The sequence below is a fragment of the Pseudophryne corroboree genome, chromosome 6 (assembly GCF_028390025.1).
Source record: "Pseudophryne corroboree isolate aPseCor3 chromosome 6, aPseCor3.hap2, whole genome shotgun sequence".
Taxonomy (NCBI): domain Eukaryota; kingdom Metazoa; phylum Chordata; class Amphibia; order Anura; family Myobatrachidae; genus Pseudophryne; species Pseudophryne corroboree.
This window is the reverse complement of record NC_086449.1, coordinates 292,372,455-292,387,730: the sequence shown is the minus strand read 5'-3', so window position 1 is coordinate 292,387,730 and position 15,276 is coordinate 292,372,455. Positions and strand designations below refer to the sequence as shown.

At 43.3% G+C, this 15,276-nt stretch overlaps 1 protein-coding gene and 1 pseudogene across 4 annotated transcripts in view; both read left to right on the top strand.

The window, feature by feature from the left end:
* Nucleotides 1–15,276, top strand: part of DNAAF4 (dynein axonemal assembly factor 4) — a 105,704-nt gene that overhangs the window by 77,562 nt on the left and 12,866 nt on the right. For all 4 annotated transcript variants that reach the window (XM_063926133.1, XM_063926131.1, XM_063926132.1 and 1 more), the window contains exons 7-8: nucleotides 3,235–3,388; nucleotides 4,555–4,660. In XM_063926133.1, coding sequence (XP_063782203.1) covers nucleotides 3,235–3,388; nucleotides 4,555–4,660 — 260 coding nt within the window. The remainder of the gene's footprint in view (nucleotides 1–3,234; nucleotides 3,389–4,554; nucleotides 4,661–15,276) is intronic.
* Nucleotides 14,656–14,773, top strand: LOC134937189 (5S ribosomal RNA; annotated as a pseudogene).

The window sequence follows — 15,276 nt, the reverse complement described above, 5'->3', positions numbered from 1 at the left end:
TGTCGTGTCCCTTTTCATCCATGCTGTTTCCTGCAAATCGGGAAGGATACTCCGCAAGACCTGTGGAAGAGAATAGTATGAGGTTCCAGGTATTGGTAATAGTGTCACCCTTCTAGGAAAAGACAAGGTACAAGCAACACTTTGACACAAGCAGGTTACAGCGGCCTTTGTCCCAAATGCAACCCTCCGGCACTTGAGAAACTACACATCCAAACATTCCCTGACACAGCGTAAGCATTGGTGTATCAGGGCATGATTGGATGTGCAGTTTTGCAAATGCCGGAGGGCTGCACCTTAGACGTGCCGGGGTTACTTGGACAAGAGGGAGTTTTGGGCAATACATCTCACCTGAGGGGGGTTGTCTGCTACATGGCGGAGGTTCAGGTCCACATCACAAGTAGGTCGCCCATGGTACATCAGGGGAACTGTCGTGTCTCTTCACATCCACGCAACTTGGGAAGGATACTCCGCAAGACCTGTGGAAGAGAATAGTATGAAGTTCCAGGTATTGGTAATAGTGTCACCCTTCTAGGAAAAGACAAGGTACAAGCAGCAGGTTACAGCGGCCTTTGTCCCAAATGCAACCCTTCGGCACTTGAGAAACTACACATCCAAGCATGCCTTGACACAGCGTTAGCATTGCTGTGTCAGGGCATGATTGGATATGCAGTTTTGCAAATGCCAGAGGGCCGCAGTTGGGACATGCCTGGCTTACTTAGACAAGAGGGAGTTTTGGGCAATACATATCACCTGAGGGAGGGGTGTCTGCAACATGATGGATGTTCAGGTCCACATCACAAGTAGGTCGCCCATGGTACAGCAGGGGAACTGTCCGGTCCCTTCAAATCCAGGCTGGTTCCTGCAAATCGGGAAGGATACTCCACAAGACCTGCGGAAGAGAATAAGGAGGTAATTTGAGAGTGTTTCCTCCACCCTGGGAAAGAACAAAAGGTCCCAGCAACACTGCGCATATACACAGGTTACTCCGACAAGATGGAGTTTTGGCCAATACATCTCACCTGAAAGAGTGACTCTAACATGGCGGTGGTTCAGGTCCACATCACAAGTAGGAAGTCCATGGTAGAGTGGGGTAAACTGGTCCAATACTGGAGTGGTTTTGCAGAAGTGTATCCTGGGTAAAACTGTTGAAGCATGGGTACATTCCCCTCAGCAGAGTGAAGAAAAAAATATTATTTTTAAAAATCTATAAAAAAATACTTGTGGGTCAAAAATAGACAAACCAAGTACATAATCCCTTCTAATAAAAATAGATATGCTATTAGCAATAAAAAAAACACAAAAAAAACCATGTTTTTACATTTTTTTATTAGATTCCACCAGCAAAGTGAGGCGGAATGAAATTGACGAAATTACTGTCGAAAAGCACTGTTGTCGAATCGACATTCTTCAATTGAATATACTTTTGTCGAAAAGCAGCATTTTGACCATTGCAGACATGTCGAATTTTGAAAATGTCGATTTGCAAAAAGTCGAATCTGAAACGGCAGGTATTTTGACGAAAAGTACTGTATTGCATTGTCGAATCCAATTCGACATGTTTTTTTTGTCGAAAATTCCCCGTTTTTCGACTTTCGCGGCAATTCGACCGCAATTGCATATACCCCTTAATCTCCATACTTTAGAACATGTTAAAATTTTATAAACAGGCTAGATCTTTCATATCCTCCTTAGTTAAGGAATACTTCTATAAATTATATGCAATATGGTACTTGGTCCCTGCTAGACTTAATGAATTGTTTTAAACCGTGTAAATGACGATGCAGACAAAGAGGAGGTTTCCTCAATAGTTTGTGAATTTTCCCAAAGAGCCCTGTGTTCTGGATTGAAAATCAAACCCTGTTGCAGGATATTTTGCAAATGCATATATCCTCGTCGATCAACAAATTGCCAATCATAATAAGATCTTAGGTTAATTAACCTATTTACATTTTGCAGTCTGCAAAACGTATGGGACCCTATTCAGCTTCAGTTGCAGATTCTGCTAAAAACCAGAATCTGCAACTGCTGTTGCTCGCATGATAGGGGGCCGTCCAGCACTGGGCAAAGCGGACCAGCATCCTAAACACCGCCCAGTGGCTGCAATTGAGGATGGCCTGCAGTCTGGCTGGGAAAGCAGGCGCACCGCCACCATGTTTTTTATTGGAGCAGCTGCGTGTGACGTCACGCAGCCGCCCCAAAAAACGGTGACCACTCCCCCGCAACAATCCGTCGCCACCCCGAATGCCCGCCGCTGTCACTCAAAGTGTGATCACAACCCTGAGGGAAGCGGTCGCACTTTGTTACTTTGCGCACGCGCTTTGTGGCCGCTGCGCATGCGCTGAAGTACAAAAATCACTTGATTGCAATTTTTGGACTTCTGCGATACAGCTTGAATGAGGGCCATGGTCGCTAACTTCTGGAAACCAGTTAGAATGTCTTTTATCCAAAAATAGAATGAAACCAAAAATATTGTTTTAAACTGCCCTGCCCTGGACAAACTAGAGAGCTTTTGTTTTCATGTACTAAAGTCAGCTCTTCCCCTTAGCAGCTTTCCCAGCTAATAAGAATAGAAACAGTAGAGAAAAGGACATGTAGCATCACCCAACCCCATCCACTAGTGCGATATTGCCTGTTTTTATGCAATTGAGATGAATTTCTGAGACAGATGGCATGAAAAGTGTCACATTCATTGTCCTTTTCGTGCGATTGCGATGCAATGCGCGCTCCCGTGTGTCTCCCATCACAGTCTCAGATCACACGTGCTGCATGTTATATTTATCTCAATTGCACAGAAATAAGTTTAATAACGTTAGCTTGCATGAGATAAATCACATGTAAAAAATACACTCAAGTAGCAAGTCGCAGGGCTCCCGGGAAGCTCCCAGCCAGATTGCAGGAAAATTGGGTCCAACTCATTGCTGAGATAAAACTCCCTAGTGGATGGGGGCCTTTACAAAAGATGACAAAAGACCGTTATTACAGATTTGATTTTAAATGATTTTATTTAGTATGCGGGCTATATAGCATGTACATTTTTGCTTTTAAAATCTCATCTTGAAATAAAAAAGCTACTTCTATGCATTGTCTATTAGCAAGAAATGAGTAATCAAAACTTCTGACCTGCATATGCAACAAAACATTTAAAGTGTTCTATGTCAATTGTAAAGCGCAACTGAATATGCTACGCTATATAAGAAACTGTTAATAAAGAATTATCTGTTCTCTTCCCCACAGTAAGCTGTTTGCTGCAGGTGACTACCTTGCAGCTGTGAATGCATTAAACCTGGCCATACGAATAAATGACAAGATTCCAGTACTATATCTCAATCGATCAGCCTGCCATCTTAAATTAAGAAACCTCCATAAAACCATTGAAGATGCCTCTAAGGTATACATATAAGCCATAATGCATAGATCTACGTTATTATATTATTGCATTATGTATTATATTACTGTATTGCATGCAGTGGTAAGGGTGTGTAAACTAGACTAAGGGGGACATTTACCAAGCAGTAATAAGAGCGGAGAAGTGAGCCAGTGGAGAAGTTGCCAATGGCAACCAGTCAGCACTGAAGTAGTAACATCTATAATTTAATTTGCATACTATGAAATTATACAGAGCTGCTGATTGGTTGATGGGGCAACTTCTCCACTGGCTCACTTCTCTGCTCTTATCACTGCTTAGTAAATGTCCCCCTAAGAGCAGAATCCATTGGCGTAAGAGCATCAACTTTTCATGACCTTCTAAAAAAATCTATTTCAATGGGCAACATTACAGATGGCAGATTAGTCTCTAAATAGTGTTCCGTTTGCTTGTTTATGTGTTAATGATTTTATCATTACATATGGCTGTGTTCAGTGCCACGACTAGCTTTAAAATATAGTCCATGTTCATTAACAATAGATGCTTATAAACATTACCAGTAGTAATTAGCCATGGTAAGTTTGAGTTTCAGCCTAGCGTGATGCTTCGCCCTAACACATGAACAACATAGTGTTGTGTTCAAGAACATATTTTATGATACAGATTCCTATGGCATTGCAGGCATCAAAGTGGTGTGAGTATAATGTACCTGTGTCAGTGTCTTTTTGGTAGATTAAATTGTAAGCAGTCTGTAAAGTCCTTCACTTATAAGGGTTTATAAATAGATTGTATGGATGTTTATCCTACCTGTCATTGATTGTCTCTCATCCCTAGACTGTCTCCCTAATCTTCTCACAACTCATTGATTGCTGGTGTAAAATATTATGTTGCTGAAGCTGGTAAACCTCCTGCAATGCGTGTAACTTTTACATGGTTATTTTACCTGTTTGCTTTATGCACAATTATCTCTGCAGTCAAGCCAACATCTATACACCAATGTGTACACGCGGGTTGGGGCTGATATGCCGGTGGTCAGGATTCCGGAGGTCAGCTTACCGACCCTGGGATCCCGGCCACCAGAATGCCGGCGGGGAGGGAAAGGGGAATGCAACGGAGCTGTTCCCACTCTATGGTATGAATTGCTTTCTTATTCATTTTTTAATGAGAGTTCTCTGTGTAACACAATGTAGGCACTTGAGCTGCTTACTCCACCAGTTCCAGACAATGCTGCCGCCAGACTCAAGGCCTTTGTAAGACGAGGTTCCGCCTTCTGTGAGCTGGAGCTCTATGTGGAAGGTACAGTTTTTTCATTACTCTTAAGGCAATAGGACAGAGTAGTAAATGTTGCGGAAATGTGTTTTATTAACTTTTTTTTTTATATAAAGCCAGCATATTCTGTTGTGCTTTTATCTGTGGTAAAGACCTGTTGGCCCATGTGATCTGCTGACTTTCTCTATTAATGATTTAGTCTCAAGTTCCATCTCTTTTTATCCCAGCTGTCAGTGGGATGTAATGGAGTCCGAGGTCACCGGAGCTGAAGGATGCCGGCCAATCTCTGACTTTTGTTAAAAGGGGCAATCACTTACAAGGCAAAACCATGCCTTGTAAGTGATTGCCCCTTTAAAAAAACATCTGAGATTGGCCGGCATCCTGCACCTCTAGCGATCTCGAACATCCCGCCACATATTTCATGTCCTTTCACTGATGTTCAGCTTTACATCTGCTAGGAGTGTGCTTCAGGCTTCTTCTACAGTCTCCAGAAAGTCATATTATTGTAAAGCGCAACGGAATATGCTGCGCTATATAAGAAACTGTTAATAATAAATAATAATAATAATATTATTTTCTCTTACGTCCTAGAGGATGCTGGAGTCCAATTTAGTACCATGGGGTATAGACGGGTCCTTTGGTAGCCACTGGCACTATAAGAGTTTAATAGTGTGGGTTGGCCCCTCCCACTATGCCCCTCCTACCAGATTCAGTTTAGAAAATGTGCCCGGAGGAGCCGGTCACAGCTAGCAGAGCTCCTAGGAGTTTTTCTAGTTTTATTTTTTTCTAAGAGTTGTTAGGTACAGGAAGGCTGCTGGCAACAGCCTCCCTGCTTCATGGGACTTAGGGGGGGAGTAGGAACAAACTTCCTGTAGAGTTAATGGTTCTCTGTCTCCGCTGATAGGACACTGAGCTCCTGAGGGTGCTGATCTCAAGCCCACAAGGCGACCGCTCACTCCCGCAGCATGACCGCCACCCCTAACCGAGCCAGAAGAAAGAAGTGTGGGGAGTACAACGCCGGCGTTCCGGTTAGCGGGTCGCCGGCGGGTATGGCGGCACAAGGGTAGGAGCGCAGCTCTGGAAGGCTGCGCTCCAGACAGCTCAGCAACACTTTGTGTAAGCGCTTTGAGGGGCGTCCTGAGCATGCACCCTAAACTGGTCACTCAGCTAACAGGGGCTAATCCCACTGTTAGCAACAAACACCTCAGGCCAGTATAAACAATTTGTGCGGGAAGCCGCACGCCATTGCTAGGGGCGGGTCTTCCTCTCAGAGCGGATCCAGCACTCACCAGCGCCATTTTCTCCCTCCAGATACATAGGAAAGAACGCTGACAGGGAGCGCTGCCCTCCACATCACTCCAGCATACCTCTGCGGTACCAGGGTGTTATCTCTACTATTTACCCTATTAAGGGTAGTTAGTCTGCGCCAGGCTTTTATCATAATAATTGCCTACGGGGGCGCTGTGTGGCTGGCTCCTTTAACTCTGTGACTCTCTGAAGGTACTCTGGGGGAAACTGTGTCTGACATTTTCCTGTGTGTGTGTATATCCCACATTACTATGTCTAAGGACTCTGGGGGTCATTCCGAGTTGATCGCTAGCTGAATTTGTTCGTAGCGCTGCGATCAGGCTAAAAAAGGCAGTTATGCGTTTTGCGTAACGTACGGGCACAACAAACAATGTATTTTTGCACAGGGTCTAGCGATGCATTTCAGTCGCACTACTTGCTGCCGATTGATTGACATGAAGTTGGCGTTTCTGGGTGGCAACTGACCTTTTTCAGGGAGTGTGCGGAAAAATGCAGGCGTGGCTGGGCAAACGTTTGGTGGGTTTGTGACGTCAAATTCGGAACTGAATAGTCTGAAGTGATCGCAAGTGCTGAGTAGGTTTTGAGCTACTCTGAAACTACACAAACATTTTTTGTAGCCGCTCTGCGATACAACCGTTCACACTAAAATATACTCCCAGGGGGCGGCGGCATAGCGTTTGCATGGCTGCTAAAACTAGCTAGCGAGCGATCAACTCGGAATGACCCCTCTGTGTCCTGTGCTGCAGAGTGTTTATCTTCTCCTGGGGAGTCTATTCCATGTACTCAGGACTGCAATAGGCTGTCTCAGCCTTCTGAATCCGAACCCCCATGGGTTGATTCTTTAAGAGGAATGATATCCCAGATTTCAAATAGGATGTCACATACTGAGAAGGAGACGCAGTTTTTGAGAAAATCTTTAGAGAGTTTGGAGTTTTCAGCTCCCGCTACTTCGTCTAAGAGCCCACCTACATATCCGCAAAAGCGTACACTTGTCCAGATAATACAAGCTGACACTAATACCGACTCTGATACAGGGGACGGTGATGGGGATAATCAGGGGGGAGATGCATCCCTTGCTAAAGGGGTGCAGCTCATGATTGAAGCCATTAGGGATGTTTTGCATATTACGGAGAAGGTACCTGAGCCAGAAGAGGAATCTTATTTTACAGTAAATAAGAAATCCTCGCTCACCTTCCCGGCTTCAAAGGAGTTAAACTCCTTATTTGAAAAATCAGAGAAAAAATTCCAGATCCCTAAAATAATTCTCATTGCTTTCCCTTTCCCTGAAGAGGATAGGAAGAAGTGGGAAAACCCACTTATAGTAGATGCTTCTGTATATAGGTTGTCTAAAAAGGTGGTTTTACCTGTCCCTGGTTCAACCGCCTTAAAGGAGCCGGCTGACCGCAAAATTGGGACTACGCTCAAATCATTATACACGACTGCAGGCGTGGCCTTAAGGCCCACTATTGCCTGTGCGTGGATTTCTAAAGCCATAGTAAAATGGTCAGGCACTTTACTAGAGGACTTAGATACTATGGATAGGAGTGACATTGACTTGTTTTTACGTCACATACAGGATTCTGCAGGTTTCATGGTGGAGGCCATGAAGGACATTGGCCTGCTTAATGCGAGGGCTACTTCCATGGCAGTATCGGCACATTTCTTCCCTCCGCAGCAGCACCGGCTAGGAAATCTTATCCTACGTCTTCACTGCAGTCCTTTTCAGACCGCAAATGTCAAAAATCCAAACCTCCCCCCACCTTCTTTAGAGGCGGTAGGGGAAAATCCAGAAAACCTGCATCACCAGATTCCCAGGAACAGAAACCAGTTTCAGCTTCCTCAAAATCTTCAGCATGATGGTGGACCGCCCAGCCTGGAGATTGGACAGCTGGGAGCGAGACTAAAAGATTTCAGTCACGTCTGGGCGTCATCATGCCTGGATCCCTGGGTGATAGATATTGTTGCCCAGGGGTACAGACTGGAGTTTCAGGAACTCCCACCTCACAGATTCTTCAAATCAGGCTTACCAGTTTCGCTGACAAAAAGTGCTATCCTACAGGAAGCCATTCAAAAATTGGTACAAACAAATGTAATTGTTCCAGTTCCACCTCACCTAAAAACCAAGGGTTATTACTCAAACCTGTTTGTGGTACCGAAACTGGACGGTTCGGTAAGGCCGATTTTGAACCTGAAGCCATTGAACCCTTACTTGAGGGTTTTCCAATTCAAGATGGAGTCTCTGAGAGCGGTGATCTCAGGTCTGGAGGATTGGGAATTCCTAGTATCCCTGGATATCAAGGATGCGTACCTTCAGATTCCGATCTGGCCGCCTCACCAGGCCTATCTACAGTTTGCACTACAGGACTGTCACTATCAGTTCCAGACATTACCATTTGGCCTCTCCACAGCACTGAGGGTGTTCACCAAGGTCATGGCGGAGCTGATGCTCCTCCTCCGCAAGCAGGGAGTGAACATAATTCCGTACCTGGACGATCTGCTGATAAAAGCATCTTCCAAAGAGAAGCTGTTGTAGAGTATTGCACTCTCAACTCGACTACTCCGGGATCATGGGTGGATCCTGAACCTTCCACAGTCACATTTGGAACCGACATGGAGACTGCCCTTCCTGGGGATGATACTTGACACGGAAGTACAGAGGGTGTTTCTACCTCTGAAGAAAGCGTTGGTGATCCAATCAATGGTCCAGGATGTCTTGCGGCCAGCCCGGGTATCGGTTCATCAGTGCATTCGTCTTCTGGGGAAGATGGTAGCCTCCTACGAGGCTCTACAGTACGGAAGATTCCATGCACGGTTCTTCCAGCTGGATCTCCTGGACAAGTGGACGGGATTACATCTTCACATGCACCAGCGGATACGCCTGTCGCCGAAAACCAGAATTTCACTTCTCTGGTGGCTGCAAACTTCTCACCTGCTCGAGGGCCGCAGGTTTGGAATTCAGAATTGGATTCTTCTAACCACGGATGCAAGCCTCAGAGGTTGGGAAGCAGTCATCCAGGGGGAAAACTTCCAAGGAAGGTGGTCAAGTCAGGAATCTGTCCTTCCTATAAACATTCTGGAACTAAGGGCCATCTACAACGGCTTTCTCCAAGCGGCACATCTTCTGCAAGATCGAGCCATTCAGGTTCAGTCGGACAATGTCACAGCAGTGTCCTACATAAACAGGCAGGGTGGAACGAAGAGCAGGGCTGCAATGTCAGAGGTAACAAAAATCCTCCTCTGGGTAGAAAGGCACGGACTGGCGCTGTCAGCGATGTTCATTCCGGTAGTGGACAACTGGGAAGCGGACTTCCTCAGCAGACACAATCTCCATCCAGGAGAATGGGGCCTCCACTGGAGGTGTTCGCAGAGGTAACAAGATGATGGGGTGTACCTCATATAGACATGATGGCCTCTCGCCTCAACAAGAAGCTTCGGAGGTATTGTTCCAGGTCATGAGACCCACAAGCAGTGGCAATGGACGCCCTGGTGACTCCGTGGGTGTTCCAGTCAGTGTGTGTGTTCCCTCCACTTCCACTCATCCCAAGGGTTCTCAAACTGATAAAAAAAAGATCAGGAATTCCGGCGCTCCTCATTGCTCCGGACTGGCCAAGAAGGGCTTGGTACGCGGATCTTCTGGCATTAATGCGGGAGGATCCGAGGTCTCTTCCTCTTCGCGAGGACCTTCTACAACAGGGTCCATTCGCCTATCAAGACTTACCGCGGCTACGTTTGACAGCATGAAGGTTGAACGCCAGATCTTAGCTTAGAAGGGCATTCCGAACAAAATTATTCCTACTCTGATCCAAGCTAGGAAGAAGTAATGTCTAAACATTACAATTGGATTTGGAAAAAGTATGTGTCTTGGTGTGAATCCAAGACGTTTCCTATGGTGGAGTTTCAACTGGGATGTTTTCTCCTGTTGCTGCAAGCAGGTGTGGATGTGGGCCTACACTTGGACTCAATTCCAGATTTTGGCCTTGTCCATTTTCTTCCAGAAACAATTGGCTGCTATCCCTGAGGTTCAGACTTTCTTGAAAGGAGTTCTGCACATCCAACCACCCTTTGTGCCTCCTTTGGCATATTAGGATCTTAATGTGGTGCTGCAGTTCCTGCAATCAGATTGTTTTGAACCTTTACAGGAAGTGGATGTAAAGTTTCTTACTTGGAAGGCCGTCACACTGTTGGCATTAGCATCTGCAAGACGTGTGTCGGAATTGGGGGCATTGTCGCACAAGAGACCCTACTTGATTTTCCATGAGGATAGAGCTGAGCTCAGAACGCGTCAGCAATTTCTTCCAAAGGTGTCGGCTTTTCATATCAACCAACCTATTGTGGTGTCAGTGGCTACTGACACCTCAATTAGCTCAAAGTCCTTGGATGTTGTGCGGGCTTTGAAGATATATGTGAAGAGAACTTCTCGTCACAGGAAATCGGACGCTCTATTTGTCCTTTATGATCCCAACAAGATTGGGTGTCCTGCTTCTAAACAGACGATTTCTCGCTGGATCAGGCTTACTATACAGCATACTTATTCAACGGCAGGATTGCCGATTCCAAATGCGGTTCAGGCCCACTCTACTCGTAAGGTGGGTTCTTCCTGGGCGACTGCCCGCGGTGTCTCGGCTTTACAGCTTTGCCGAGCAGCTACTTGGTCAGGGTCGAACACGTTTGCTAAGTTCTACAAGTTCGATACTTTGGCCTCTGAGGACCTAAAGTTTGGTCAATCTGTTCTGCAGGAACCTCAGCACTCTCCCTCCCATACTGGGAGCTTTGGTACATCCCCATGGTACTAAATTGGACCCCAGCATCCTCTAGGATGTAAGAGAAAATAGGATTTTAATTACCTACCGGTAAATCCTTTTCTCGTAGTCTGTAGAGGATACTGGGCGCCCGCCCAGTGCTTTGTATTCCTGCATAGTTACTTGGTTCAGTATTATTGGTTCAGACATTGCTGAATTGTTCCAAGTTGGTTAGCTTGGCTTTCCTTTTTGTTATGTGTGAGCTGGTGTGAATCTCACCACTATCTGTGTATTTCCTTCTCTCAAAGTATGTCCTCGGGCACAGTTTCTAGACTGAGTCTGGTAGGAGGGGCATAGAGGGAGGGGCCAGCCCACACTATTAAACTCTTAAAGTGCCAGTGGCTCCCAAAGTACCTGTCTATACCCCATGGTACTAAATTGGACCCCAGCATCCTCTACGGACTACGAGAAAGGGATTTACCGGTAGGTAATTAAAATCCTATTATATAGGGTATCCGGATGATTGATAGACAGTGTCTAGTTAGACAGTCAATAGATAGACACCATATGTTAGACAGACATTTGGTTGATGGGGTCAAAAGGTCAAAGGATTGGTAGAGTCTGCACAGGATCACTCAATTTAAGTGTTTAATATTTTAGGATAATATAATTAAAGCAATAGCTCTAAATAAACCAACATCTGGCCAATATACAACACAAATAATTAGTATTAGGCGCTGGGTTGGTGGTGCTCCCAGAGATAGTTCAGTAAACTAATGGACAAAAAAGAAATGGTTCCCGTATAGTACCGAAGCCAAGAGAAAAAAGAAAGACTATGTGTCTTTTCTGGGGCACACTTTTATTGAAAATGGAATAATGAGTTCTGTTTAAAATATAACTTTTATTATCAACCTTCATAAAATATTGGCTATGAGGCAAAAAAGGGGGGGAATGGAAAAATACTAATAATAAAAAATTATTAAGATTGTTATAATATTGTCTGAATAAATCACATGATATAATAACGATATAATAACAGTTTGGCTTAATGGCTCTATGAGCGAAAATATGTGGGTGTCTCCAATAATGAAAATTATGTAAATCTTATGTGTTTGTATGAAGTTTTCTTCCTGAAATTGTAACAGTATAACATGTAATGAAAATATCATCAGAAGAAAAAATCAAACAAAATGATATGTACCTGGCTCAACTCTAATTCCTGACTGTATCAGGAATTTACAAAAAGAAGGGGAAAAGGTGGAGGATAGTGATTCCAGGTCCTGTGTCCTGGGTTTGGATAAAAATACCTGCAGTACCCGGTACCCCAATGAACCTCAATTTGGTTTCATCATCCCACACCTTTTTGTCACACCACCCACAATATTCCTTTTAGATGGTCTAATTTTAAAAATTAATGTTCTTTCTCTCTCCCCCCCCCTTCCCCCCCCCCCCCTTTTTTTCTCCTCTTCTTTTTTTTTTTTTTTTCTCTCCTCCCTTCTTTCCCCTTTTCCCCCCCTAGCTTTCCATTTTCCCTCTCACCTTTGACCTCTTCGTCCCTTGTGCACTCCAATATCATATCATCATATCATCCCATTCCTTCCCTCCACTATAGTTTACCTTTCACCACATTTTCAGTTCACCAATCCACTCTATTTCCTCCTTCCCCCCCCCCCTCACCTCCCAACAACCCCCCTTCCACCCCCCCTCTTTAATTCACATTTGTCTTCACATCATTCATACCTCTAACATTAAACCAATACTCACCTTTTAGCTCATGGCACATCCCCCCCTAGACCTACAAACCTCATCATGGCTTTTGATAATCACAACCATTCCCCCCCCTCTTTTCCTTCTCCCCGTCTCCACTCATAGTCCCAGTCCCCACCACTATCACCCACACTTTAATCTCACACATTGCACACCTCTAGTCACAATTTTTCATTTCCCATTTTATTTTCAATTTACTTCACTTTCTTCTCCGAATCTAGTTCCGTTATTCCTAATATTTACCAAACCAATATTTTTTTTATTTTTTTATATTTATATTTTCTTTTATATTTTAATTAATTAATTTTTATTTTGTCATTTATTTATTTATTTATTTTTCTATACATTCCATCAGGTAGCTATGCATATGTGAGTGTGTAGGTGTATGTATGTATATATATATGTAGATATGGATGTATGTATATATATATATTTTTTTATATAATTTATTATAATTTATTATCTTTTATATATATATATATAATTTTTATATATAATTTATTATTTCATTATTTTTATTTTTTCACTCCTACATTAAACCATTCTTATTTCCCACAATAATTTATTCACTTAAAATAGACTCCAAGCATATACTGTGTACCACAATTTAGTCTATCCTTCAATTCATTTTATTTAAATTCAATCCTTTCCTGTCATTTTTACTCCATTCCACAAGTAACCAGTCCAATTTTCAGTATCTAATTATGTTTAATTATTTACAATTATCTATAAGAGTCCATATCTTCCAGTCAATTGGATCCTTTTTAAATTTCAATACTTTCAACTAAGTTTATTTTTCATCTAATGCCGTAATTCATAGGTTTTCTACGTTTATTAATGCTCTAGTTCATGTTATGGGACTTAATTATGATTTAACCAGTCAATTACCATTGTTATTTCCAATTAATTGGACCCAATATGCCTTTATAAGGAAGTATGAGGGAGCCAGGGAACAGGCATCCAGTGAACAAGCTCCATTGAGCGAAACGTACGTCACTTCCGGTCCGGTGCTCCGAACTTCCGGCCGGCGGACCGCGGACACCGGCGTCTCCTTGCCAGGCTCACCTTTCTTCACGGACTTTTATAAGCTGCGTCCAGCGACCTGTGGGGGTATTCTACCCCTCTACGTAACAGTAGGTCTCTGGGTTTTCTCTGAAGTAACACAATTTTCGAGTATCCCGGACAATTTGTTTTTCTTCATTTTTTTGACAGCCTCATGAATTAACTATTAGGATCACATGTATATACCAGCATCTGTTAGAGGCATATTTTCCTGTCAATTAGATTAACAACTGAGGAGACTTTTATATCTTTAATATCAAAGCAGCTCTAGGGTCCTGGTTACACTATCATTTTGTCAGCATCTATTTTTCATAGGGGATTTTTTGGATACATTATGCATTTGAAATAGGTTGCATACCGCTCTTTTCAATTATTGTTGATTACACGTGACTCATCAGAGGGTATTATTGTAGTACTGTCCATAACACACGTGATTCACCATAGATTAATATCAATAGTCTTTGAAGCAACAATTTTCAAATCATAACAGTTTTCTGGAACACCCTCTCATTCTGTTAAAACAATTTTGGTGGCTCTGCAATGCAATTTGTCAACAGAGCACCATCTTGTTAAAAAACAGGACAGTAGAAGTGTCCCTCTAGCTTTCTTCGGTATCAGTGTCGTTCCACACCACCCTCTCATTTTTTCATTCGATGCCCAGGCAGATGATCAAAAAGCAGAAGTGGTGGGTTACCTAACCTGATCCCCTTTCTTCTTCTTTTTTCTCTCATTCTCCTTCTGTCACTCTTATCTATTCTTTGCCCATCTAATCCACAGCAGGGCCACACCATCATTTCCTCAGGACTTCCACTAACCTGGGAAGCCCCATCTGATATTTTGACATCAGAACCCGTGACTGCCTTGGTTTCTATAGGACTTTCAGCCATCATCATATGGGATTCAAGGCTTACCATCGAAAAGAGGTGGCACCTCAACAGTTCGTATTTGAAGCCAAGACCCAGTAGACCTCACACAATTTTTCAAGTGTGGGAGAATATCAGAGAACACTTGACACTACTTGTTTCCAGATTCGGGAGCACTCATAACATCACAACGAGACCATGGGTTTCCACAAGAAAATTCTGGGAAATTCTCTCAGAATCTAAGATACAGAGTTCCTGGTGTCATCAGGTGTGGGATATATCTACCTGCGGTCAAACCATACTGAGTATGCCCAACCTCGTCTGATCTTGGAAGCCAAGCACTGTGGGCCAGGTCAGTACCTGGTTGGGAGACCACCAGGGAATACCGGGTACTGCAGGTATTTTTATCCAAACCCAGGACACAGGACCTGGAATCACTATCCTCCACCTTTTCCCCTTCTTTTTGTAAATTCCTGATACAGTCAGGAATTATAGTTGAGCCAGGTACATATCATTTTGTTTGATTTTTTCTTCCGATGATATTTTCATTACATGTTATACTGTTACAATTTCAGGAAGAAAACTTCATACAAACACATAAGATTTACATAATTTTCATTATTGGAGACACCCACATATTTTCGCTCATAGAGCCATTAAGCCAAACTGTTATTATATCGTTATTATATCATGTGATTTATTCAGACAATATTATAACACTCTTAATAATTTTTTATTATTAGTATTTTTCCTCCCCCCCCCCCCCCCCCCCCTTTTTGCCTCATAGCCAATATTTTATGAAGGTTGATAATAAAAGTTATATTTTAAACAGAACTCATTATTCCATTTTCAATAAAAGTGTGCCCCAGAAAAGACACATAGTCTTTCTTTTTCTCTTGGCTCC